This window comes from Camelina sativa, chromosome 11 (assembly GCF_030686135.1).
Source record: "Camelina sativa cultivar CO46 ecotype springtype chromosome 11, ASM3068613v1".
In the NCBI taxonomy this organism is placed as follows: domain Eukaryota; kingdom Viridiplantae; phylum Streptophyta; class Magnoliopsida; order Brassicales; family Brassicaceae; genus Camelina; species Camelina sativa.
In genome coordinates, this window is record NC_141890.1 from 2,711,248 (window position 1) to 2,735,687 (window position 24,440).

At 36.3% G+C, this 24,440-nt stretch overlaps 5 protein-coding genes and 1 non-coding gene across 6 annotated transcripts; 2 read left to right on the plus strand and 4 right to left on the minus strand.

Moving 5' to 3' along the window:
* Nucleotides 1-979: 979 nt before the first annotated feature.
* LOC104721290 (subtilisin-like protease SBT1.6) lies at nt 980-3,769 on the plus strand. Its single transcript, XM_087475407.1, has one exon. It carries the CDS (start codon nt 1,324-1,326, stop codon nt 3,625-3,627), a length of 2,304 nt encoding a protein of 767 aa, XP_087331533.1. The 5' UTR covers nt 980-1,323; the 3' UTR covers nt 3,628-3,769.
* Nucleotides 3,770-4,921: 1,152 nt separating this feature from the next.
* TRNAT-AGU (transfer RNA threonine (anticodon AGU)) lies at nt 4,922-4,995 on the minus strand. Its single transcript has one exon. It is a non-coding gene; the product is annotated as a tRNA-Thr (tRNA).
* Nucleotides 4,996-7,354: 2,359 nt separating this feature from the next.
* On the minus strand, nt 7,355-8,505 carry LOC104721291 (actin-depolymerizing factor 9-like). Its single transcript, XM_010439244.3, has 3 exons — nt 8,388-8,505; nt 8,029-8,288; nt 7,355-7,737 (listed from the first exon to the last, which is right to left on the minus strand). Exons 1-3 carry the CDS (start codon nt 8,400-8,402, stop codon nt 7,587-7,589), a joined length of 426 nt encoding a protein of 141 aa, XP_010437546.2. The 5' UTR covers nt 8,403-8,505; the 3' UTR covers nt 7,355-7,586.
* Nucleotides 8,506-12,078: 3,573 nt separating this feature from the next.
* LOC104721292 (peptidyl-prolyl cis-trans isomerase CYP21-1) lies at nt 12,079-14,499 on the minus strand. Its single transcript, XM_010439245.3, has 6 exons — nt 14,102-14,499; nt 13,446-13,527; nt 13,309-13,356; nt 13,008-13,214; nt 12,815-12,890; nt 12,079-12,525 (listed from the first exon to the last, which is right to left on the minus strand). Exons 1-6 carry the CDS (start codon nt 14,198-14,200, stop codon nt 12,363-12,365), a joined length of 675 nt encoding a protein of 224 aa, XP_010437547.1. The 5' UTR covers nt 14,201-14,499; the 3' UTR covers nt 12,079-12,362.
* A 4,275-nt stretch (nt 14,500-18,774) lies between these two features.
* LOC104721293 (protein NUCLEAR FUSION DEFECTIVE 4) lies at nt 18,775-21,444 on the plus strand. The gene is made up of 3 exons (XM_087475408.1): nt 18,775-19,271; nt 19,353-20,245; nt 20,750-21,444. The coding sequence occupies exons 1-3, from the start codon at nt 18,918-18,920 to the stop codon at nt 21,219-21,221; spliced, it is 1,719 nt and encodes a 572-aa protein (XP_087331534.1). The 5' UTR covers nt 18,775-18,917; the 3' UTR covers nt 21,222-21,444.
* Nucleotides 21,445-21,661: 217 nt separating this feature from the next.
* Nucleotides 21,662-24,243, minus strand: LOC104721294 (uncharacterized). Its single transcript, XM_010439247.2, has one exon. The coding sequence runs from the start codon at nt 23,929-23,931 to the stop codon at nt 21,946-21,948; it is 1,986 nt and encodes a 661-aa protein (XP_010437549.1). The 5' UTR covers nt 23,932-24,243; the 3' UTR covers nt 21,662-21,945.
* Nucleotides 24,244-24,440: the final 197 nt, after the last annotated feature.

Sequence of the window (24,440 nt, forward strand, 5' to 3'; positions counted from 1 at the left end):
ACATTTAAATTGTGCCAAATAATTTGTACAATTTGCATATACATGGTCCTATTCATAATTAAAGCTAAATAGAATCCTGATTTTTCTGGCGTTGTTAAGGCCATTAACAAGAAAATTAAACACTCCTTCCAAAACCATGAGAACAGAAGTTGAAGATGAGAAGTCGGAGAGCTTGGAGGCTTGAAAGAGTTCTTGCTGGTGGCAAAGTTAGCCGGCGGAAAGTGAAAAAAAAGGCGGGTCTTCGGCTATGGACCGAGAAAGGATCTGATCTAGGGAGAGTCAAGCGAACTACGAAAGCCAAGACAGAAGAGCAAAACCATGAATCTTGAGAACTGCCACTACAGCCAAAAGAGGCGGGATATCGAGAGAGTCGGAACAACGAAAGCAACAAAATCGTTCTTTGGATTGCCACCGATAATAGATCTGACTCAAAGACGACCACCGAAATACGGGAGAGCTTGCCTAAGATATAAAAACGCCAGATCCGTGAAACCACAACATCGTCGTAAACTACTTTGCAGTGGCTAAGAGAGATGCAAAAGCACTGGAAAATAAAAGATGTCACCGATGATGAAGTCAAATAGTGGAAAAGACTAATCTGAAAAAGCGAGAGAGAAAAAAAAGTCTTATAAAAGAAGGAATCGTCCGACGCCGGCGAGCATAAGCTCCACCGACGTCGAAGAAGTTTGAGATCTTGTTTGTCTCGAGAATAGTGTCGCCGGCGAAAAGTGAGTTACGATGATCTCACATGCATGTGATCACACCTTTCCTGGAGAAAAGTGACTTCCGCAGTTCCGATGTCCACTTTTGTCATACCAATATTGCAGCAGTATATCTCACGTAAAAACGCTATCGTTTCATTAATATCCCTTGTCCACTTGTCTCCAGTCAGTGTCCACAACCACAAAAACCACCTTCTTCATATCTCATTCGTTCATGCATGTATGTACCTAAATGTTACTCTAGTGTGATTACTGATTAACACAACAACACACCAGTTTTTTGCATACTTATGCTGTCGTTATTTCTATTTATATTTATGTTCATGTTATAAAATACACATGGAATTTATCTAAGTTGTAATTTTGTGACTATACTATTGCCAAGAATCATACCAGCGACATAGTACCAGGAATATTATTGCTGAATTTAAAAATATCAAAAGTTGATTAACAGAGAAGTAATCTAACAATTTGTTAATCAAACACACAAATAAATGATATTTTTTTTTGGCCTTTATAATTATGAGAGAACCAATGTCATGTCGGTAAAACAAAACCCCTCTCCCACTCACTTCACTCCCTCTCTCCCACAACTCCTTCAATGGCTTCCTCCATCATCGCTGCTCTTCTTCTCTTCCTCTCTTCTCCGTTCATCATCTCCTTCGTCACTTCTCAATCCGCCGCGAAGACTTTCATTTTCCGCATCGATGGTGGATCTATGCCTTCTATTTTCCCGACTCACTACCACTGGTACAGCACCGAGTTCGCCGAAGAATCTCGAATCCTCCACGTCTACCACAACGTCTTCCACGGCTTCTCCGCCGTGATTACACCCGAAGAAGCCGATAACCTCCGTAACCACCCGGCGGTTCTCGCTGTTTTCGAAGATAAACGTCGTGAGCTTCACACTACACGCTCTCCTCAGTTCTTAGGTCTACAGAATCAGAAAGGACTCTGGTCAGAATCCGATTACGGATCAGACGTTATCATCGGCGTTTTCGATACCGGAATCTGGCCGGAGAGAAGAAGCTTCTCAGATCTCAACTTAGGTCCGGTTCCGAAACGGTGGAGAGGCGTATGCGAATCCGGAGCCAGATTCGGTCCTCGGAACTGTAATCGGAAAATCGTCGGAGCTAGGTTCTTCGCTAAGGGACAACAAGCCGCCGTGATCGGAGGAATCAACAAAACCGTTGAGTTTTTATCTCCGCGTGACGCCGATGGACACGGTACTCACACTTCCTCAACCGCCGCTGGACGTCCCGCTTTCAAAGCCAGTATGTCCGGTTACGCCTCCGGTGTAGCCAAAGGTGTTGCTCCCAAAGCTCGTATCGCCGCCTACAAAGTCTGTTGGAAAGATTCCGGTTGTCTCGATTCAGATATCCTCGCTGCCTTCGATGCCGCCGTATACGACGGCGTCGACGTTATATCGATCTCGATCGGCGGAGGAGACGGGATCACTTCGCCGTATTACCTCGATCCGATAGCTATCGGCTCTTACGGCGCCGCGTCGGAAGGAATCTTCGTCTCTTCCTCCGCCGGTAACGAAGGACCTAACGGTATGTCAGTTACGAACCTCGCGCCGTGGGTGACCACCGTTGGTGCTAGCACTATCGATCGGAATTTCCCGGCGGATGCGATTCTCGGTGACGGACATCGTCTCAGAGGCGTATCTCTTTACGCCGGCGTGCCTTTAAACGGTCGTATGTTTCCGGTGGTTTATCCCGGTAAATCGGGAATGTCGTCGGCGTCTCTATGTATGGAGAACACGCTCGACCCGAAGCATGTGAAGGGTAAAATAGTAATCTGCGATAGAGGAAGTAGTCCACGTGTAGCCAAGGGATTGGTTGTGAAGAAAGCAGGCGGCGTCGGGATGATTCTCGCAAACGGCGCATCCAACGGTGAAGGATTAGTCGGAGATGCTCATCTTATCCCAGCCTGCGCCGTTGGATCAAACGAAGGAGATAGGATCAAAGCTTACGCTTCTTCACATCCTAATCCAGTTGCTTCGATTGATTTCAGAGGAACTATAGTTGGGACTAAACCGGCTCCGGTTATTGCATCTTTCTCCGGTCGAGGACCTAACGGATTAAACCCGGAGATTTTAAAACCGGATTTGATTGCTCCCGGAGTTAACATCCTCGCCGCGTGGACCGACGCTGTTGGACCTACAGGTTTGCCGTCAGATCCAAGGAAAACAGAGTTTAACATTCTCTCAGGCACTTCAATGGCGTGTCCTCACGTCAGTGGTGCGGCGGCGCTACTCAAATCAGCTCATCCGGATTGGAGCCCCGCCGCGATTAGATCGGCTATGATGACGACGACGAACCTCGTCGATAACTCTAACCGTTCGTTAATCGATGAATCCACGGGCAAATCAGCTACGCCTTATGATTACGGGTCGGGTCATTTAAATTTGGGTCGGGCTATGGATCCGGGTCTTGTTTACGATATAACTAACGATGATTACATCACGTTTCTTTGCTCGATCGGGTATGGACCAAAGACGATTCAAGTGATCACGAGAACGCCGGTGAGATGTCCGACGAGGAGGAAACCGTCACCGGGGAATTTGAATTACCCTTCGATCACGGCGGTGTTTCCTACTTCGAGAAGAGGATCGGTGAGTAAAACCGTTATACGGACCGCGACGAACGTCGGGCAGGCGGAGGCGGTTTATCGGGCGAGGATAGAGTCGCCGAGAGGAGTGACGGTGACGGTGAAACCGCCAAGGCTAGTGTTTACTACGGCAGTTAAGAGAAGGAGTTATGCGGTTACAGTGACGGTTGATACAAGGAACGTTGTGTTGGGAGATACAGGTGCTGTGTTCGGTTCGGTCACGTGGTTTGATGGTGGGAAACACGTGGTTAGGAGTCCCATTGTGGTGACCCAAATGGACTCGTTGTAAAATGTGGTCATGACTCATGATCGTGTAAAACCCTTATGTGAGATGAGATAGCAATAACTGTAGAATTTTGAGTTAGCGCTTCATTATCTAAATGTTTTTGTGTTTTTATCTTTTTTTCCTAATGATATTATTATATCCTGTCTTTGTTTTTTATATAAAAAAAAAGAAAAATTGATAGGAAAAAACGTTGAATATTTGTCTTGATCATAAAGAAAAAACACAAATAATGAAGGCAAATAAAAATGGAGGTTGAAAGATGAATGATGTACAAATTTATCGAATCATTGTACCAGAAAAATTTAAGACCCCAGATTTATAGGCATCATAATGAAATAGAAGATGATTGATTTCGACATGGGAAATAGAGATGATTGATTTGAGCAAAGTGGCATAACCATGATCCATAGATAGATGGATAGATATTTATATCAGTATGCTTTGACGTTTATTTGTGTTCCCACCCTAAAATTTACTATATTTTAACCAGCAAAAATGGGCAGTGAGGACCCATTTCTTTGATTTTTATAAAAATTGTTAGTAATTTCCTGAATTTTGTGAAAAAATTGCATGTACTTTGCCTTAATGAAACAAAAGGGATGTGATTATGCACACACATTTCAGGATGGACCTAATTCTGTCGTCAAGAAACATATGAAAATTTTGTTTTGAGAAAATACCCATGCCATTACCAGCATCCAACTAACCTACAACAAAAATTAGATTTCTTAAAGCGGGTGACCCATATTTATATGGATTGTTTTACACACTTCTATGAGAAAGAAACTGCCAAAGTTGTGTGTGGATTCTTGGAAGATAACAAAAATTCGACTTCTATGTGGGACGAAGAAGATTGAGAATTTTGGTGGACCTCTTACACTTACAACCTTTGGGTCCATTGTGACAGGTTAGCCAGCGGTATCAATTACAAAAACTACAATTATTATTCACACATGTAAAGTAAAAAAAAACCTTTTATTTCAACCGTAAAAGTTGTAAGCTTTTTTAAAAAAGGGGGTTCACTCTTCGACAATGCATCTGCAATAGTTGCTTATCAATTTAAACCTGCTAAAAAGTACAATTAGATTGACACTTTAGCTTGTTATAAAAATAGTATTAGTTTTTAAAGTTATGTCTCAACTTGAAATATGTTAGGTACTAAAGTATGAAAATGTAAAATGATGGGAGCGCATAAAACTGTGAATTTGGGATTAAAAACTTCAAAAGTAATATCCTACCCACCATCCAATGCTTAAGAGATGGATGCTAGGCAAAAATAACAGGAAAATAAAAATAATGCTTTCGTTGAGAGTTGAACTCAAGACCTCCCGCTTACTAAACGGGTGCTCTAACCAACTGAGCTACGAGAGCCCTTTTGCTTTATAAGTTAAACTTCAGTACATTAACAAAAAAGTGAGAAAGTTGTGCTTTTGGTTGAAGTTGGGTTTTAGTAAATATTGGGCCGAGAACCATATGAGTGGATCTTCACAAAACTTATTATGAGATCCATTGAAATATTCGTGGATTTCTTTTTTTTTTTTCTTTGGGCAAGGGAGGTGGATTTCAAGTAAACCATACAAAGTACAAACAGATTCAGTAGTATATAAGATCCACTACTCAATGATGAATTCTGCCCAAGAATTATACCCAACTCTAAAATGTTAACTTTTACCTTCATACTTATTTTTCATACTATAAATTTTTGCAAAAGTTTTACCATATGCCTTGGTTGAATGGTCTCACCAAATGAATACTTATCCTCATAATCTTTGAGAACAATTTCAAATGTATTTAAGACATCTTTTTATTAGCACTAGGTTTTGAACCCACGCTACGCGTGAGTTTATTTGATATATTTTGATAAAAATTATATATGATTGATTACGGTAATAAAATATTATCTCATAAAAAAATTAAAATTAGTACTAAAGAAAAAAATTAAATTTCAGATACACAATTTTTTAAAATATAAAAAACAGTTGTGTTATAAAATCAAATCTGATAAAAAAAATCATAAATTTAACTTGACGTCTAGGCGAGGCAAATCAAATTGATGACATCACATATCCTAAACCATTTTCTTTGACCACCAGAAAAACGAAACAATTTTATAATCATGAATTTAACTCGTTTTCATATTTAATTGATCGCTACCACCTATGTTTTCGTGTTTTTTATTCAATGTTTTCTTATTCTTCATATTCTTTCTTGTCATTTTCATTGTCAAATTTTGTGTTAATTGTCATCGTAACTTTTACCGTTTAGTTATTTGTTATACTCTTTTTCTTCTTCTTCTTCGTCAACTTCTTCACATTCTTCCACTGAAAAACTTTTTTTAAGACTACCACACAACTTGTTAACCCATCAAACTCCAAGAACAAAATCATTTCTTTTTTCATAAAATTTGTGAAATTCATGATTATCAGCATAGTCAACACATGCACCCAATTATTGACAATTTTATCCATATACTTATTTGATTTTAGATCCACGCGTTTAGAAACTTCTCAAACCAAAATCCTTACTTAGTTTATAATATTTTTAAAAATATACTAATAATTATTTATTTAATATGAATCATATGATATATAGAAATATGAGTACATTATAAGAACATATCAATTATAAATAAATAATATCAATTATATTACATCATCAAATAATATCAACCGTATCATATTATCAAATAACCGTAACTGTATACAACAGTAACCGATTGAACCGTAACCGTATTTAAACTTAACCGTTTGTTAAACGGTTCTGGTTAAGGTTACAAAAATTTCTAACCATAACCGATGGTTAATAAACCTTAACCGTGACAACCGTAACCCTGGGCATGCCTATGTATAGCTAATAAAACATGTGTGTTTGTCGTCCATCTTTCTTCTTTAAACCTTAAAATTTGACTCAAACATCAAATTAACGTCTTGCGATGTCAATTCTTCTTCCTTTGACCCAAAAATAAAAAATTAATGAAAGAATATCAACTCATCTAAAATCATACACAAAAATATATTTTACAGCTCATAAGAAATAAAAAACACAAATGTAGATAAATAAGATAATTTATGTTTTGCATCAATATTTATAATATTTTGAACTTTTAAAAGGTTTCGAAATATAAAATTTGAACCTTTTAAAATTTTTCAATATTTATAATATTTTAAACTTTTAAAATTTAAAACTTATAATATTTAAAAACTTTTTAAAGGCTAAGAACTTTTAAAAGTTTCAATAAAAATATTGAAACTTTTAAAATTTTTAAATATTATAATATTTTTTTGAAACTGTTTAAAGTTTTAATTTGATCAAATAAAAAACTAGATCAAACCAAATAAAACTTTTAAACTTGGACGCTTGATAAATCAAGTTTTCCTGCTCATTCGTTGTTGGAAGCATATTAATCTTATTTATACTGGTTCTGAACCATTGTCTAAAAAATTTCTAGCCGATGTGGGATATTGTACTTAGTTCTTTGATTTCCATAAATTAAAAAAAAAATTCTAAAAAATTCGGTAAATTTAAAAAATGTTAATGAATGACATGTCAAATCATGATATGTTGTTTAAAATAATTATTAATATAGAAAATTTTGGAAATTGTATAAAATGTTAATAAGTGATATTTCAAATTTCTATTGGTTGTTTAAAATCTTATGTGGACGGCCTTAGGAGCTTATAGCTCTTACTTTTTATTAGTATAGATTAGTGAGTACAAACAAGAGACAAAATAACATTCAACATATTTTTTTTCAAAAAGCAACTAACAACAACAATTAAAAACGAAACACTAATAATAGTTGAAAACAATATTGTTAACAAAATAAAGGAAATCATTTTGTTTGACAAATAAGAGGGAAGATGTTAAAAAGCACTAAATAACATTAATAGAGAATTAATTGCTTGCTCATAACTGTTATAATAACAGCTAGTAGTAAACTCCGGTTACGTCTTTGTGATTGATTATTTGGCCCGGTCTTGGATTTTATCAAATCCCATCTCGGTTGGGTCGGTTGCTTGAAGCTCGTAGTGAACTCCGTCTAACACTCTTCTCAGTCCGCTCTTTGACGTTGCATACATCATTTTCTCCCTTAGCCTCGACGCCTCCGGTGACCTATTCCCACAACAATCAAAATTATAACACTTTTTAGTTCATATGAAATTCTAGTTTTATGTGGACACGTTTTGGTATGGTTTATCTTTTGGTCACGTTCAAGGTTTGGGACATTCTAAGGGTAAAATGGTAATTTAAAGACCAGAAAATGACTATTTTGCCCTCAGATGATCACCAAAATAACGCCACAGGATCAAGGGATTACGTAGAGTGATAGAAGGGTAAAAACGAGATTTTAAGGAGAAGGGATCGAAGAGACAAGGAGAAGAGTGACGAGACTCGGACACTAACCAAGTGATGAAGAAGATCTTGCTCATGCGACAGTTATCGACAGTGACGTAATCGAAATCAAACACGGCGTAACGGCAATCGTCCTGCGGCAAAGAAGCGGCGAGATCGTCGTAGCTCTCGCCGGCGGCACCGACTTTGTCGACGGTGACTTTCTGAGACTTCTCCTCGAGTTTGTAAACGACGTATCTGTGCACTTTCTTCCACTTCATCTCCATGAACGATCTCTCGCAATCATCTGTCATCCACATACCACTCGTCGCCTATAAATATTTACACCAATCAAATCAATCATCATCCCAATATATTTAGTTTGTTATAATCTCATAACGCAAATGGAAAAATAAATAATTCTTCTTTACCGTCTTCAAAGCCATAGTGAGTGTTAGTGCTGAGCTTCGAAGATGTCTTCTTCTTCTTTCTTTCTTTGGCTAATATTTTTGAGTGTAGAGAGATTTTTGTTGCTGTGTGTTGTGAGATGAGAGTGTATAGTTCGAAAGGGTTTTATAAAGAAGTGTTTATATGATTGCCATTGAGATTTCTCTATTATTACAAAATTACCACTTCCTGAAACTGGCATTTGTAATTATATTAATATGCAAAAATTAGTCTCCTGTTCTAAAAATATACTGTATTAAATTGGTGTTTAATTAGAGCCTTTTTGAATGGTTTTATCTAGTTAAGAACAATACCCATATATAGTTTTATTTATTTATTTATGAGTAAAAAACACAGCTATTTTAAATACTAATTATTTCTTTTTAAATTTGAATTGTGTGAGAATACCAAAGCAACTAATTGAAAGCTAATGAATGTTTCCAATGAGGTAATGAGAAAAAAACACAACTTGGGATGGAAACTTATCATTATATATGTTCAAAAATTGGGAAATTCACCAATTAAAACTATATTAAGTGTTTTTAAAAATATTTTGCTCTTCCCTACCAAATTAACGTTTCCAAATTAGCTGTGTTTTTCTCGTGCGTGTACAAGTGTAATAATAGTTGGTCTGTTTTATTCATATTTATTTTCTTAAATGTAATATATTTATATTTATATATTTCTTACTACTGAAATACTGTTACATAGAAAATAATAAGGCCTTGATTGTTTCCAGTTATTCAAACTAGATTTTGGATTTAGTTTCTCAAAAACTCATATTTTACCCAATCAAGATTTTTGAGAAAGTAGATTCCCTTAAAAATAGGGAATTTGGTTTTTGGAGTTTCTAATCAATTTTCACTAAGAATCGGAAAACCAAAATTTTGAGTTTTTTTCTTTCTTTTCTCAAACGAATTTTATTTTTCCATTTAATTATTTTTTTTCTTTTTTCAAAATCAAAAAACTAAACACCAAAATTCAAAATCTAAAAACCAGAAACTATAATCTAAAATCCACTTAAAAACCATTAAACATTCATGGCCTAAATAAAAAGAGTCTAAAGATGAATAAACTGGTTTAATACTCAATGTGAGACTAAAGTTACTTGCAAATAATGTTATCCAATAATTAGCTCTTTCACAAAACAAAAGAGGTAGAGATATTATATTTTAAACCCAATCTATAAAAAGAAGAGAAAATTTGATATCATTTTTGAGTTTCGTTCGGAATATCCTAACCATGGAAACATAAGATGATTAACATAAACTTGAAAATTGATCAAAAGATGTTGACGAAGAAAAAAAGAAGAGAGGAATCGAGAGAAGCTGGTCCCAAATAATAGGATTGGATCCAATGCCTACATTCTCATTGTTTTCTCCAATTTTGTGTTACTCAAAACTCCAGCGACCCCTTTGCGGGGAAGCTAAGGTATGAGACATGAGATCAACTTTAATACTCCGAAAACGGGTTGGATTATATATTACAAAAGAAATCGGGTCGGACAACGAAAACGTTAAGCACTAAATGGAACTTCAATTTTTGAGCTCCAAAACAAATAAATAAAGTTCTAGTTTCCCCCACTTCCCCTGAACTGAATTAGTCTCTGATTGTTTTTGATCTAATATTATAAAACTAGTCTTGATTATCAGCCCAATTCAAGTAAAATCGTAATATTTGGTGTCGGTAAATAAAGGGTTCACAGAATATAACCTTAAGATACGTTGAACGCCGCTACACAATCCCAAGACGAATTTTGCAGTCCCAAAGTCTCTTATAGTCTTCCCATGATATTGTCTAGTTCATGTATGGTATAAGTTGAGCAACTCAGACTATTAATTGTATCATGCAATACGTCTACTGTCTACATGCATAAATATGTTTTGTTAATTGAAGTTAAATATAAGATAGAGTATAGTTATATTTTTATGATATGTACATGAGCTTGCATGAACCCCTACCTGTTATTATTCGGGTGCAATTAAAAAAGCACAAACACTAAAATCTAAAGATATGGAAGAATTATGAGGGCATAAGGTCTCCCATTTGTTATGCTTCAACTTACTTTCAACCTAATTCGATCTCTGTGGATCGGAGTGTGCGTGGTAAGATTTAAGAAGTATTAGATCACCTTTAGACATAAATGTGCTTCAATTTCTAGTCTTTTTGTACTTTATTATATTAGATTTACTGTTTAAATAATTCACTAGTGGTTCATAAATAGTGATCAAGGATGAGATTGAGGGGACATAACCATGTCTGCGTATACTTGTGGATAACAATAGCCCATGCATGCACGAGTTTGATGAGGTGTAACCGTGTAAGTAGATAATAGCATAAGCATGTGTCGATATGTCTTATGATTCTATTGATTAGTTTCCCTTTTGTAGTTTGTTATTTGGACAATTTGTTTGTCCATCTGGTGGCTTGTCTTCTAAAGTTGTTAAATAGTTAGGCTTTGACTTGTTGTGCTATACTTGTGCTCGTTTCTTCTTTGGAATCATCTCTTTTATCATAACCATGTTACCATCAAATCCATTTCATACATTTTTCTTTGTTTGTTTCAATAGTGTCATTCGATATATCGAGAATCCAAAGTCCAAGGGGGTGTTATTCAACAAAGGTTTTTAATGGATTTAAAGTATTAGTAGATTTTAGAATCCAATGGTTTTGTAAATGAATTGAACGTGGATTTAGATGTTATTATTGGACTTGAAAAGCATTATTGATGGTTTTGAAAATCATTACTAGTGGACTTTTTTATTTTTGAAGGCAAATAAAAAAGAAATAGAACTTATCCATAAATTGGGTTGTGAATTAAAATAACGACGAGGAGGCCGATGACAATGAGGAGGATGACGACGAGTACGAGGAAGATGACACGATGACAATGAAATCTTGACAACAGAGGAACCATCGATCTTGTGCAACGCCACAACTGAATCTCTTGTCTTGCATATCCCCTTCTTCTTTGCGAATTCAATGGTGGCCTTAATCGTCTCCTCTGTCGAGTCCTTGTTCCAAGTCCACCAGTACGAGTAATCTCCGAACACAACAACAGATAGAATCGGAACGCTCGGCTTGTATTTCGCCACAATCTCCACCGTGTAACCTCCCTTGGTGAGAACCACAATCGCAGCCGCACATAGACTCCTAGCCGTCGAAACAACTGAAGCGGCTAAGCTCTCAATAGGGGACAACGACAAGGAAACATAGACTGTGCATTGTCTCGTAATCAAGGAAGGCCTCTGCTTCCTTACAGATCCTTGACATTGTAAGGACGGCGGTTTCAGGGTGAGCTCCGGCGGCGGTTTCTCCACTTAGCATGACAGTCTGTGAGATACTCATGAGAAGTCTGAGAGATGAAATACTTCAAAAATTGTTAGGATCGTGTTTGTTTGTGTTTTGGATGTAAAGTACATTAAAATCTAAAGTGAAACAAAATCCATTGGAAATAGAATAACAGCAATTTTACAAGTGCTTTAAAATCATCCAACAAATGTTTTAATCCAATAACACCAGATTTTATTGTATTTTTTTGAATACCTAATTGAATAATGCTGGATTTTGAAATACACCCAATTCCATTAAAATACAAGGTTGAATAACACCCCCAAACCTCAAATTTGTGAACTTGTAGGTCTAGATTTGAGTGTATAGAGGTACAATAAGGTATACTGAATATAATGATATCATTATCTACATAGGTGTAGACTGAACTAAAAATCATATATATAAAGTATACACTGAAACTTGGGAGAAAAAAACTTAAGTGAAAAAGCTACAGATGCTTCCAGCTTTAGACACTAACTACATTGGCAATTTGGCATTGTGTTCACTGTTCAGAATTCAGATTATCGCATGTGCAATACTATAAATAGAAAGAAGGAAAAAACAGAGAGAGAATATCACAGGAACAGAACCAGATTTGAAGTGATGTGTATGTTAGGTTGGCTTTGTCATCTTTCTTCATCCCATTTGTCTTTAGGAATCTCTCCAGAATCAGCAATCACAACTTTTTTCCTTGGTTTGCCACTGTAAGTTCCAGCTCCACCTTCAATAGCGAATACATTGTCCATTCCTTGTATAACCTTCCCCAACACCACATGTTCTCCTTCCAACCTGCACCACAGTTCTCACAATCATCAAATCTTACTTTTTAGAATCCAACACTAAATCCACAAGAATTGTCCGTGTGTTTGTAATTCACATTTCATTCTAGTGTAGCATTCGAATTCATAATCTTTGTCTAAATGCATTTAGGTTGGAACCCTAGAGGATCCTCTCAGGACTTTCCCAAGAACAAATAAATGTGTCTGCCTTTAAATTTGGAGAACTTGATATCATATTTCTAGTATGTTTTTTGTAAGAAAAAGTGTGCATGAAGTGAGAGCATGAGAGGGGAGCTTACCAGCTAGCCTTAACAGTAGTGATAAAGAACTGCGAGCCATTAGAATCGGGTCCAGTATTAGCCATCGCTACAACACCTACACATGCAAATTCGTTTTCATATAAACTACAAGAATACATATGGCTCTCAAAAAACCATTTTTTCCGACAATATTCTCAAATTTCATATGTTGGTAGAGAGTATATATGCGCACCTGCGTGTGAATGCTTTATCTTGAAATTTTCGTCAGGGAAAGTACCACCATAAATTGACTCAGTCCCTTTTCCATCACCATTGACAATGTCTCCTCCTTGGATTACAAAACCAGATATTATACGATGAAACGGTGTTCCCTTATAATGTAAAGGCTTTCCGCTTGAGGATTTTCCCTTCTCTCCTGTGCATAAAGCTCTGAAATTTTCTGCAAAAAAAAACATAGACATACAACATTAGAAACTATCTAATAAAAATTAATCTTATTCCTGAGATTTGCATTCAAGATGCCAAAGACATACCTACAGTTTTGGGCACAACACTGCCATATAGTCCAATAACGATCCTGCCTGCAGTTTTGAATAACAGAAAGCAAAATCAACAGAAATTGAAGGAAGCAAATGGCAAAGAAGATATCCCTATATATCAGTACATGTACCTAAGCGTTGGCCATCGATATCAACATCGAGAAACACCCTGTGGGTGATTTCGTTATCTTCGATTACTTGCTTCTCCTCATTCTAAACATCAAGAGAGAAAGCAAATCAGGCAAAACATACAGAAGGCATATCCACATTCTGCTACTCCTCTATTAAACCTTCCCACACCAAATACTCAACAACGAGAAACCTAAAAAAATATGTTAGGCGAACACGGAAAACAGAAAGCTAACCAAAGTTCAACAATGTTATCCAGACATAATAGTAAAAACCATCATAAGATGGATAAAAAAAAAGCAAGTTCCAACGATTCTTTGTCACTTGCATTCTCTAGATTATGATCTTTTCGAGGACAACCAAATGCACATCAAAAGTTGGCTACTTCTAAACACAATTGACCAACAGATCACACACAGTACAAGCTCCTCATGTAAACTCACTTAAACACTTCAATGTACTTGAAACCAAAACCAACACTAATCAATCAGAAGGCAACTTCACAAAAAGTGTTAAAGAGAGAATCAGATCTCTCATAATTTCTTAAAAAGAAGACTAATTTCGATATTTCTATAGATTGAAACCATGAATGAACACAAGAGTAGTTCTCAAACAGATCCACATGAAAAGTGGGTCGGAGAAAGAAAAAAAAACTTACTTTTCCAGTGTTAAAGAGAGCAAAGACGAGAAAAATCGTAAGGGCAACGAGGAGAAGAAGGCATCTGGGCTGTAGCAAAAACGAGATCTCTCTACGCATCTTCGTTCTTCTTCTTCTTCTTCTTCCTTCTTTAAGAATCCATCTCACGCCAACAACAACAAAACAAAAACACAGGACTCGATCTTAAAAAAAAAAAAAAAGTAAGAAACTTCACTCTTGTTAGATCTCTCAATCACAGGATTCACTGGAAAAACACTTATAGTGTCCGGTGATATAGCTTTTAGGAGGAATTAGGGATTTGTGCAAAATCTTCGCGGCAATCAAAGTCGAAATCGATCTCAATTCCACTGTGTTTGTGTGTTTCAGTTCTTCGTCGTCGAAGATGATTTGTTTTTTCTTTCTGTAATTTTGCTAATGGGCCTAATTAACGAGTAACGACGGCCCATTAAAGTTTGGTGTTTCAATTATGGGCTATTATTTCATATTGCAATTTTAGCGTTTCAATTAGCCAATTTACTTACAATCAAATTGGATTATACATGAACATAAAGGGAATATAATTAATTTTTATTGTTTGAATAGAAGTGTTTATAAATTTGCTCTCTTTTAACTTATTTAGTAAATAGATACTAACGTTGATATATTTTTGTTTTGTTTTGGTTACTTCTCGGCTTTTGATAAAAAGAGACAGATATCAGATTTTTTTTTTGTTACTTTCTTAGTTTTTCTATTTTTGTCTGTATTATAATTATTTTGGTAGTTCAAACTTCTAAGTTTCCTACAACAAAAAGAGTTGAATGACTGATGAGTATCTGGTTTATATGTAAACTACTTGACACTCGCGTAGTTGGTAGGTGAGATATTTTATTTATTTTTGTTTGGTTTTAAAGGTGAGATGTTTTGTTAGATAGATCATTCATTATGTTATCTCATAACTCACTGAAAACAATTCTTGAGGTATAAAATTGGACAACAATCTTACTCTTATATTTAGTACTATCTAAATATTTCATGTCCAGGAATGAATGCGATCTATTTTCATATACCCTATGCATGCATTTATATATTTAGTATATATTACTGTGAAAATATTCAACTATGTATTGCTAAAAGGGTTAATTAAGTGAAACTTTAAAAATATACATCATAAGAAATTATACTAAACCACAAAGCTTAGATAGATAGAAACAAAATTCATTAATTGGTTTCATCCCAATTATTGAAATAGTTAAAGATATGAATGTCAAAATTATCAAGAGACATGTTTACCCCACTTTTTAATTAGAGCGATAGTTACTCGTACTCATATTTTCACGTTTGTTTGCTACTTGCGATTTTTGTTTTCCTCATTTTGTCCGTCATTTTTCATCCGTTGGAATTCTCATTTTTTGTACTAGTATATAATAAAATCATTACATTATGGGAATCCTACAACACTAACAAACAAATGCCTTTTGTACTTTTTTTCTTTCTAAGTGTTTTTTTTAAAAAAAAGATTTTTTTTTTTTTGTTGTGATAAGCAAATTGTGAATGTGTGATAACCTCGCCAACAAATCAGATCACTTATTTGACAATTATGATAAATCTCGCCCGCAAGAATTATTTCACGGATAGAAAGATACATGTCCATATCACTCCCTTACTGTTCGAAATCCCGAATTGGCCCCATCAGATATTCATCTCTCTTATCACATCACAACTGGCAAAATGGTTATAATTAGCTTTCATGACTTTGTTGAACATGTTCTTGGTGTTCTCAATCATATTGATACACCTACGGTATCATTTGTGTACTGATCTTATATCATTTAGACCCGATGGAAATTTTAATAGTATAGACACGTACGTCAATCTATACGAAGCAAATCACTTTGTGAATAACTCATTTTGAATGCGATTCAAATAAATGTACTGGTTTTATCTCCACATTATTTGTTGTTCATGCGTGATTAAATGAAATTTTGACGAACGTGACTGAGTTTACTATATATATTATATATATCATAAGGTTGAGTCATTAGGATAGTTAACGAACAAAAATATTCTTGAATTAAATTATTAGAACTTCATTTTGCCAAAGAAAAAATTGCTTACATAAAAACAAAGAGGCGGCTAAGGATAACATAACTAGGATCACTATATATCACACGAATATATATGAACATTTTAAAAGAGAAATTTTGGTTTCTTTTTCCAGCTATATTATATTATCCAACAAAGGCGTCAGGACTCGGGAGTTGTCTATTTTTTGCGTGAGAATAAAAACAGAAAAGAAGTGTAATTCCACAGATTCGCATTATGTAATATTATTTCGTGAATATAGTAAGCCAAACTTAAGGTCAGAATAGTAATCGTGGAATTAGTAGTGCCGAACAAAGAATTTGTTAGTGAGGTACGGTTCAATTGCAGTACGTGCGGAACAAATATATTTGCGGGACAAGTGCGGAGAATGCAAATTAAGCGGTACAAAATAATGTTTGATTGATGAAAAACTATTTGCGGTGCAGATTTTTATTTATAATTAGTATAATTATTTATTTAAATTTGTTTTGTATTAATAAATAAATAAATATATATATATATATATTATTGTAATAACAATTATATGAATAAATTTAAATACTTTTAAATTTATTCAATCATAAAAAAATACACAATAAAAAGAACTATTAAAAATTTCAAAAAAAATCTATTTATTACTCCCTCTGTTTCAGAATATAGGATTTTAAACTGAATGCACGCAAATTAAGAATTGTTTACTTTTAATAAGTTCAACCAATCAAAAATAATACTGCATAATATAAAATATTTAATTAGTTTAAAAGTTGCATATAGACTTGAAAATATACTATATTATAAAACAAAAAAATTTCTCAAAACATCTTATATTATGAAACGAAGAGAGTATAAGATTAACTGGAGTTATTAATAGTTATAGATATATGCTACTAAATTATTAATATCTATTTTGGTTGAAATTTTAAAAAAATACAAAATCATAATTATTTTCTGTTCAGTGAGTTATTTACAATAAGGCTAGATAATATAAAGTGCGGTTCATTGAATTTTGTTCAGTCTTGAAATACGTCTACAGTGGTTTCTCTGTTTTTGTAGAATAACGCAAATTAGCTAAAGTTATATGATTGATAACATTAACTCATTTTCCTAAAATGTTTTTGAAATCCGCGTTTTATGAGGTCGTCATTCAAGACCTTAATAGTTAACGGCAATTATTGGGAGGGAGGAAGTGAACCCAGTGAAATACGACAAACTTTTAGCTTTTGCCGAAATATAGTAAGCCAAACATAGATAATTATTTTGAAAAATCTATTTTCTTTAAGGAAATCTCAAGTATCTGAAAATTTGATTAATGGTTCTTTGCGATTTTTGAAGAATACAAACCAAAACACTCATCTACAATTATATATCCAATCAAAGCCAAATAACGTTTGGATGAAAAATACAAGTTGGTACCTTACTTGGTGGAGAAAAATTGTTGTCACATCCAAATACTTAGATTATATGAAACTAAACACGCCGAATAACTAAAATTTTAAAGCATCGTGATCAGAACAAGTGAATACTCTGGATATTTATCTAGTGTTGCGATAAAAATGTTCCGTACGTACAAGCGACAGAGAAATAAATACAACCTTTCTTTAACAAAAAAAAAAAAAGGGAAATACAACCCTTTGGCAACATGAAACGTTAGAGTTGTTCACGACTTGTTTTCCATTTAAAAAGACGCATGTTTGAGTGACTTTGACAAAGCCAAACAAAATCTTTTGTAATGTTAAGTGTGAACTGGATCTCTTTTTATAAAACCAAAAGGAGCAAAACTAAACCAGTGCAATTAAAATTGGGTTTGATTTTGTTTTAACGTTATGGATTTTCGGCTCAGTACTTTCCTCAGTAATCCAAGTATTGTAGAAACGTATCAATTCATCGAAGGTGCTTATGAGGCGCTCAACACAAGTATACATTACACAATGTCATTTTTTTTCTCTTTCTCATACCAAATAAAACTTAACGTATACTAGACGGCACCAAACCGACTTGGAAGCTTCTAGCAAAAATAATGAGCCGGACTAGTCCCCATTTTCTAGTTTCCAGACTTCATTCAATTGTAGATCCGAATATCCACTTGCTAGCAAAGATATCTTTACTCATCTCATGTCATGTAGTATCGTAAAACTGTGTATTCATTGCCTCGTTGACCATATAATGGATGTGAGTCTTCTCTAACGGAGAAAAATGTAAAATAAAAAAAAAAACATTTTGTTTAAATAAAACCATGTGGTCGTCTTATATATATAATTTTCTGATTAAGTAAGAAACAAAAAAAGTTACGGAAGCATGAACTTTCATGCTTGGAAGAACCAACTGACCAAAATCACCCACTAATCATCCTAGTTGACCATATTATAATTAATCATTACCTTGAAGAAAAAATATCCTATGATATGAAGAAGCAATTTGCATTTTAATAGAAATTTCTTAATTCCTCCTCTTCGACATTTATTTATAAAATAAAAAGCACCATAAATTCATCCACTATTTGCACACACCTTCACCGTACGTGTCCCTTTCGTACTTTCTCATTTCATCATTCTAGTTATTAAATTAATTTTCTTTTTTTGAGATTAAATAAATACTTTCTAGTTTCTACAAAAACGATAAAGTCTAAAGTTGCGGAAAAAACAAAAATAAAACGTGACGTTTCACCTTTAAAACTGTACGCAGAGAGCTCAACGAACCAACACAACACACTCAAAAATATCTCTTCTTTCTTCTTTCTTCTTCTTCTCCTACTCCAATGGGGTTTGGGAGATCTTCTTCGTCTTCTTCTTCTTCTTCTTCTTCTTCCTCAGCTCTCAAATGGCTCGGTTTCGTTACAGCCGTTTGGATCCAATCCATCTCAGGCAACAATTACACCTTCTCAAATTACTCCGCGGCTCTAAAATCCCTAATGAACCTCACTCAGTTAGAACTCAACAGTCTCTCCGTCGCTAAAGACATCGGAAAAGCTTTCGGAATCCTCGCCGGACTTGCTTCTGATCGTCTTTCAACTCCTGTCATCCTTCTCATCGGTTCTTTCGAAGGTCTTATTGGTTATGGTGTACAATGGCTCGTCGTTAGCCGCACGATCCAACCTCTTCCTTATTGGCAGGTACTGATTCAAGATTCTTAAAACAAACCCTAATTTTCGAAATTTATAAAACCCAAATTTTTGACGCTTGTTGTTGTGTAGATGTGTGTGTTTCTCTGTATGGGAGGGAACAGTTCGACGTGGATGAACACGGCGGTTCTTGTGACTTGTATACGAAACTTCCGGCGAAACCGTGGACCTGTATCTGGGATTCTTAAAGGATACGTTGGTTTGAGTACTGCGATTTTCACGGATGTGTGCACTGCTCTGTTTTCCTCTGATCCAGCTTCGTTTCTTGTTCTTCTCTCCGTCGTACCTTTCGCCGTTTGTCTCACGGCGGTTTTCTTCCTCCGTGAGATACCTCCGGCTAGTACCTCCGCGGAGGATAACGAAGAGTCTAAATACTTCGCCGTGTTTAACATCGTCGCCGTTGTTGTTGCTGTGTACCTTCAGTCTTACGATATCTTGGGAATCAAAACCGGAGTTGTCGCTATTGCATTCGCCTCGGTTCTTCTCATCCTCTTAGCTTCTCCTATCGCCGTCCCTTTCCACGCTTATATCCGTAGCAAAGATAAAGATGAACAAGACGTAGAAGGACGAGTCGATGAACCGTTACTGAGATCAGGATCCGAGATTGTAGTGGAGGAAACACTCGTAGGCGCTGCAGCGGCGGCGGATAACGAGTTGCCACCGTCTCTTAAGCCGTTAAAAGATGAAGGGGAGGAGAATCACGGAAACGTGGTGACGACTGAGAAGAAAAGACCGGTTCTTGGAGAAGAACACACCATAATGGAAGCCATGTTGAGTGTTGACTTTTGGGTTTTGTTTGTGTCATTCTTGTGTGGAGTAGGTACTGGTTTAGCAGTGATGAACAATATGGGTCAGATCGGGCTTGCGCTTGGTTACACGGATGTTTCCAAGTTTGTCTCTATGATTAGTATTTGGGGATTCTTTGGTCGGATTCTCTCTGGTACCATCTCCGAGCACTTCATCAAGTAAGTGGTCACTTTACTTAAAACACTCTTAGTAGAAAAAAACTGATTTAATAATTGGAAACATAGATCTTGTTAAGTTGTAGCGTAACGTGACTTGGAGATTGGAATATTCTCATTTGATCACTTTATCTACACGCATTCAAATGCATATTTGGGTGGTGTCAGTTTCCTCTGTTTCGCCTTTGCTTTGCCGCTAAGGCACAGAGAGTATATTACTTTCCTCTTCTGGTACTTAGAACTGAATATTTTTCTCATTCGCATGATATTTCTTCTAAACAATTTTTCAATGAAAGCTCTTGATGGAGAAGTTTCCTTGTGCCCGGGGGACCATAATAAAAGTTTTCGACTTTTTGCGTTGAAAGATCTTTTTAAGATTTTCTTTAGTCTTTATTAGAGAACTCGACATCGTGGGGACCTTGACTAATCTTGCTATGAAGGGAACTTACCTATATTGCATAGACTAACTTAGAGCATGTGATTTTTTGTTTCTCTTTAATTCTATAGGAAAGCTGGAACACCAAGACCACTATGGAATGCAGCAGCTCAGATTATCATGGCCGTAGGATATTTACTGATGGCTTTAGCGATGCCCGGTTCACTCTACATCGGTTCAATGGTGGTTGGGGTTTGCTACGGAGTCCGGTTAGCCATAACCGTACCAACAGCCTCGGAACTATTCGGTCTCAAATATTATGGACTCATCTACAACATCCTTATACTCAATATGCCTCTGGGATCGTTCCTCTTCTCGGGTCTACTAGCGGGTTTACTTTACGATGCTGAAGCCACACCGACTCCTGGTGGAGGCAATACGTGTGTAGGAGCTCATTGTTTCCGTATGGTCTTCCTTGTAATGGCGTTTGCTTCCATTATTGGGATTGGTCTTGACCTTTTGCTAGCGTATAGAACGAACGAGATCTATGCGAAGATTCATGCAAGCAAGAAGGCTAAAAAGTCTAGTGGTAATCTCCGATGAGAGTGTTAAGCTGAATCTGGATTTGCTTTTGGTTACAATCATTTTTTTCTGGGAGGGGGATGTTAGTTCTATAGTAATATGTAAATCTTTTTTGTGAAAGTTTGTAATGTTCAGTATTATTAGAAGCGGTGATTGTACATTTGTACACTTATGCTTAAGAAGTGTTTGAAGCAGTTGTTTGGTGTAAGTTCAGATAATGGGGATCTATACTTAATGTTGCTCATTTATTGGAGAGTTGCATATTCTAATTCTCATTCTCATTCTCATTCCTCTCTTGTAATTATCATGTAAACATTAAATTGAGCGTTACTATATCTAAAACGTGTTCACATATGTCGCTGTTTTAACTATATGGAAAAATTCCATTTACTCCTTATAGAGAAACAATGTGAGAAACTAAACCGATTTTGAAGTAAAGAATACAAACTTTAAACAAGATCTAAAACAAAGTTAACTCAGATACTATGATTATGGAATCTAAAAATCAATATAGTAGTTTCGACTTACAACATAGTCTACACACTTATAACAACGTCTAAGAGCATCATAGTCTACACACTTATAACAACGTCTAAGAGCATCACCAATGTAATATATACAGAGAGCTTCATCAAACGTTGGAGAAGACATAAGTGAACACATCAAAGAAGAAAACAAAACCTGTGAGGCGACAAAAATGAAGAGTGTTCATACTCTAGATAGTGAATTAGCTTTGTGTCATATATTAATGAAATCCTCTTGACCCTCTAGATTGGTAAAGCTCCAATCTACTCTTTGCTTCTGGTAATATCTCGTCAATCGTTGGTGATTCCACCAAATGAGCTTGCTTTGTCGACCATTCAAGAACTACGAGAACCTCTTCTTGAGCTAAAGTTTCACTGTCTGGTACATTCAATGCGATATAACAAAGTAGTATCAAAGCCGGGACTTGGACCATTTGTTCTCCAAAGTAGACTAATTGAATCAAATGCTTTGCACCTCCTGCTGCTATGATCGCTTTCGAGTGGTTATCACGCAAGAAATTGTCGGTACATGAGAATTTGATAAGCGCTACTGCGGCTTCCATTGAAACCTCTGCTTCTCTTTCATCAAGAAGCTTCACAAGTGGTGCAATGATCCTTGTCTCCGTTGCACGGAACGTTCTTGAAAGACTACCGATTGATTTGATGCAGGGGATCAAAAGGTCCGGTAGTTCGTTTTCGATCACCTTAAGTAACTGTTCTACTACAGCTTTTGCAGCAGGAGAGGTTGGTTTGAAGGCTGAACGTCTCAGCTCTGGATACTGCTCGGCCACATCTGTGATTTCCATCATTGCTAAAGCCGAATAGGACTTGACTTCATCGTCTCCTTTCTCTAACAGAACGGCGAAACAGAGCAATGCTCTTGACTCTGTTATGCTTCTACATATTTGGAGATTCCCTCTTGAGAGTTGCCACAATGCTCTTGCAGCCATTGCCTTCATCTGAGCTTTAGTAGCTGGATCCTCATACTCTCTTCCCTTAATGCTTGTCCCCATTAAAGAAACATGTGTTGGATTGTTCCCTCTCGGATTAGAACCACCCTTGGTATGATGATTCTGGTGCTGTTGATTGCTCTGTTTTACCTGATTCTTGTTAGTACCGGAACCTGAACCTGAACTCGGACCCGAACCCTTCATTGCCAATGTGTTTGTAATTAAGCTATCCATCTGACTCGGTGTCTGATTACTCATAGGATGTGAGATATTGCTTTTGGTCTCATCTTGATCGTTGCTCTCCTTCTTGTCTGATGGGTTCGTATTACTCGCCATGAAAACCGTATGAATCGAAGACAACGTCTGCTTGTTACTCACGATAGCGTATTTTCTATGTTCTTGAACCGTCTCAAAAGCTAAATGACTCACAAGGAAACGAATGATGTTGTTCTGAGCAAAATGGTCTTGACACTTAGGATGATTAGAAGCTAATTCAGAAACAGCCCATGCAACAACGGTTTGAACTTTCATATGACCTTCTTTGAGAATCTTTGCAAACACTTGACACACACCTGCGTTCACAATCTGTTCAACACTCTCTGGATCACGTCCTAATAAACCAATGGCTCGAGCCGCGTTCTCTTGACCTTCCATTTTACCTTCTTTAGCAAGCTTCAACAATGGAGGTACACCACCTTCTTCGATAATGAGCCTCCCGTATCGATCATTGTCACGAGCCAGCGACACGAGCGAAGCCGCTGCATCTGATCGATCCTCGAGAGAGCCTGTGAAGAGGATCGCGACTTGTTCCCAAATCAAACAGAGGATTGGCTCGTTAGCTGCGATCGGAGGGAGTCCTAAATACTCGTCGTCACGATCATCCCCTGAAGCAGAGACACGGAGGAGCCAAGAAACGTCTCCGATCGAATTCTCCAACTGCATCGTGATCTTCCTAAACGCAGCCGCGGGGATAATGGTGAAAACACGTTTCATCAGTCCCGTTGCGCGGCATTTTTCGACGAGAGCTAAGGCTTTGAAGAGGACTTGCTCTGTATCGTCGATGATACGGCGCGTGGGACGTTCGTAGAGATCGTTACTCGCACGCGCTGCTTGACGTAAGAGACCGGCGAGCTTTTCCGTTTTGGCTTTGACCTCTAGACATTCTTGACGGAACGAGTAAGCTTCGTCCGACGCTTTAGTTATCTGATCCGCTAATTGAATAGGTCTTACTAAGATCTGTTTCACAATATCCGCCATGAGAAGACAAACTCAAGAATTAGCTCTGTAAACGTTGATGTTGTTTAATGAAGACGATGGTGGCTTTGATCACCGGAGACGACGGTGGAGGGAGGCGGAGAGAGAGAGAAGAGACGCACACAGAGAGAATGTGAGATATTGGTGAAACGTTAATTTCTCCGAATTTTACAAGGAAGAAGAAAAGGCTCTCTAAAAATAGACGTTGTATATATATATATATATACAGAAACTGAATCGGATACTTCAATTAACATAATTATAGCAACATACATTTATTCGAATGATTAATATTTGAGATTGTTGGTGTAGACTATGTATAACGGTCCAATGCTGATTGAGATGATTAAATAACACAATGGTTAGCCCGAGATATTATTTAATGTTAAAGCAATAATATTAATGGTATTGGTGTATGTATGCAGGACAAAATCACCATGATGTGAGTTTTATTATAGCCTCAAAAATAGTTAATCAAGATCATGTCCATATATGTGTAAAGGCATGTGGTA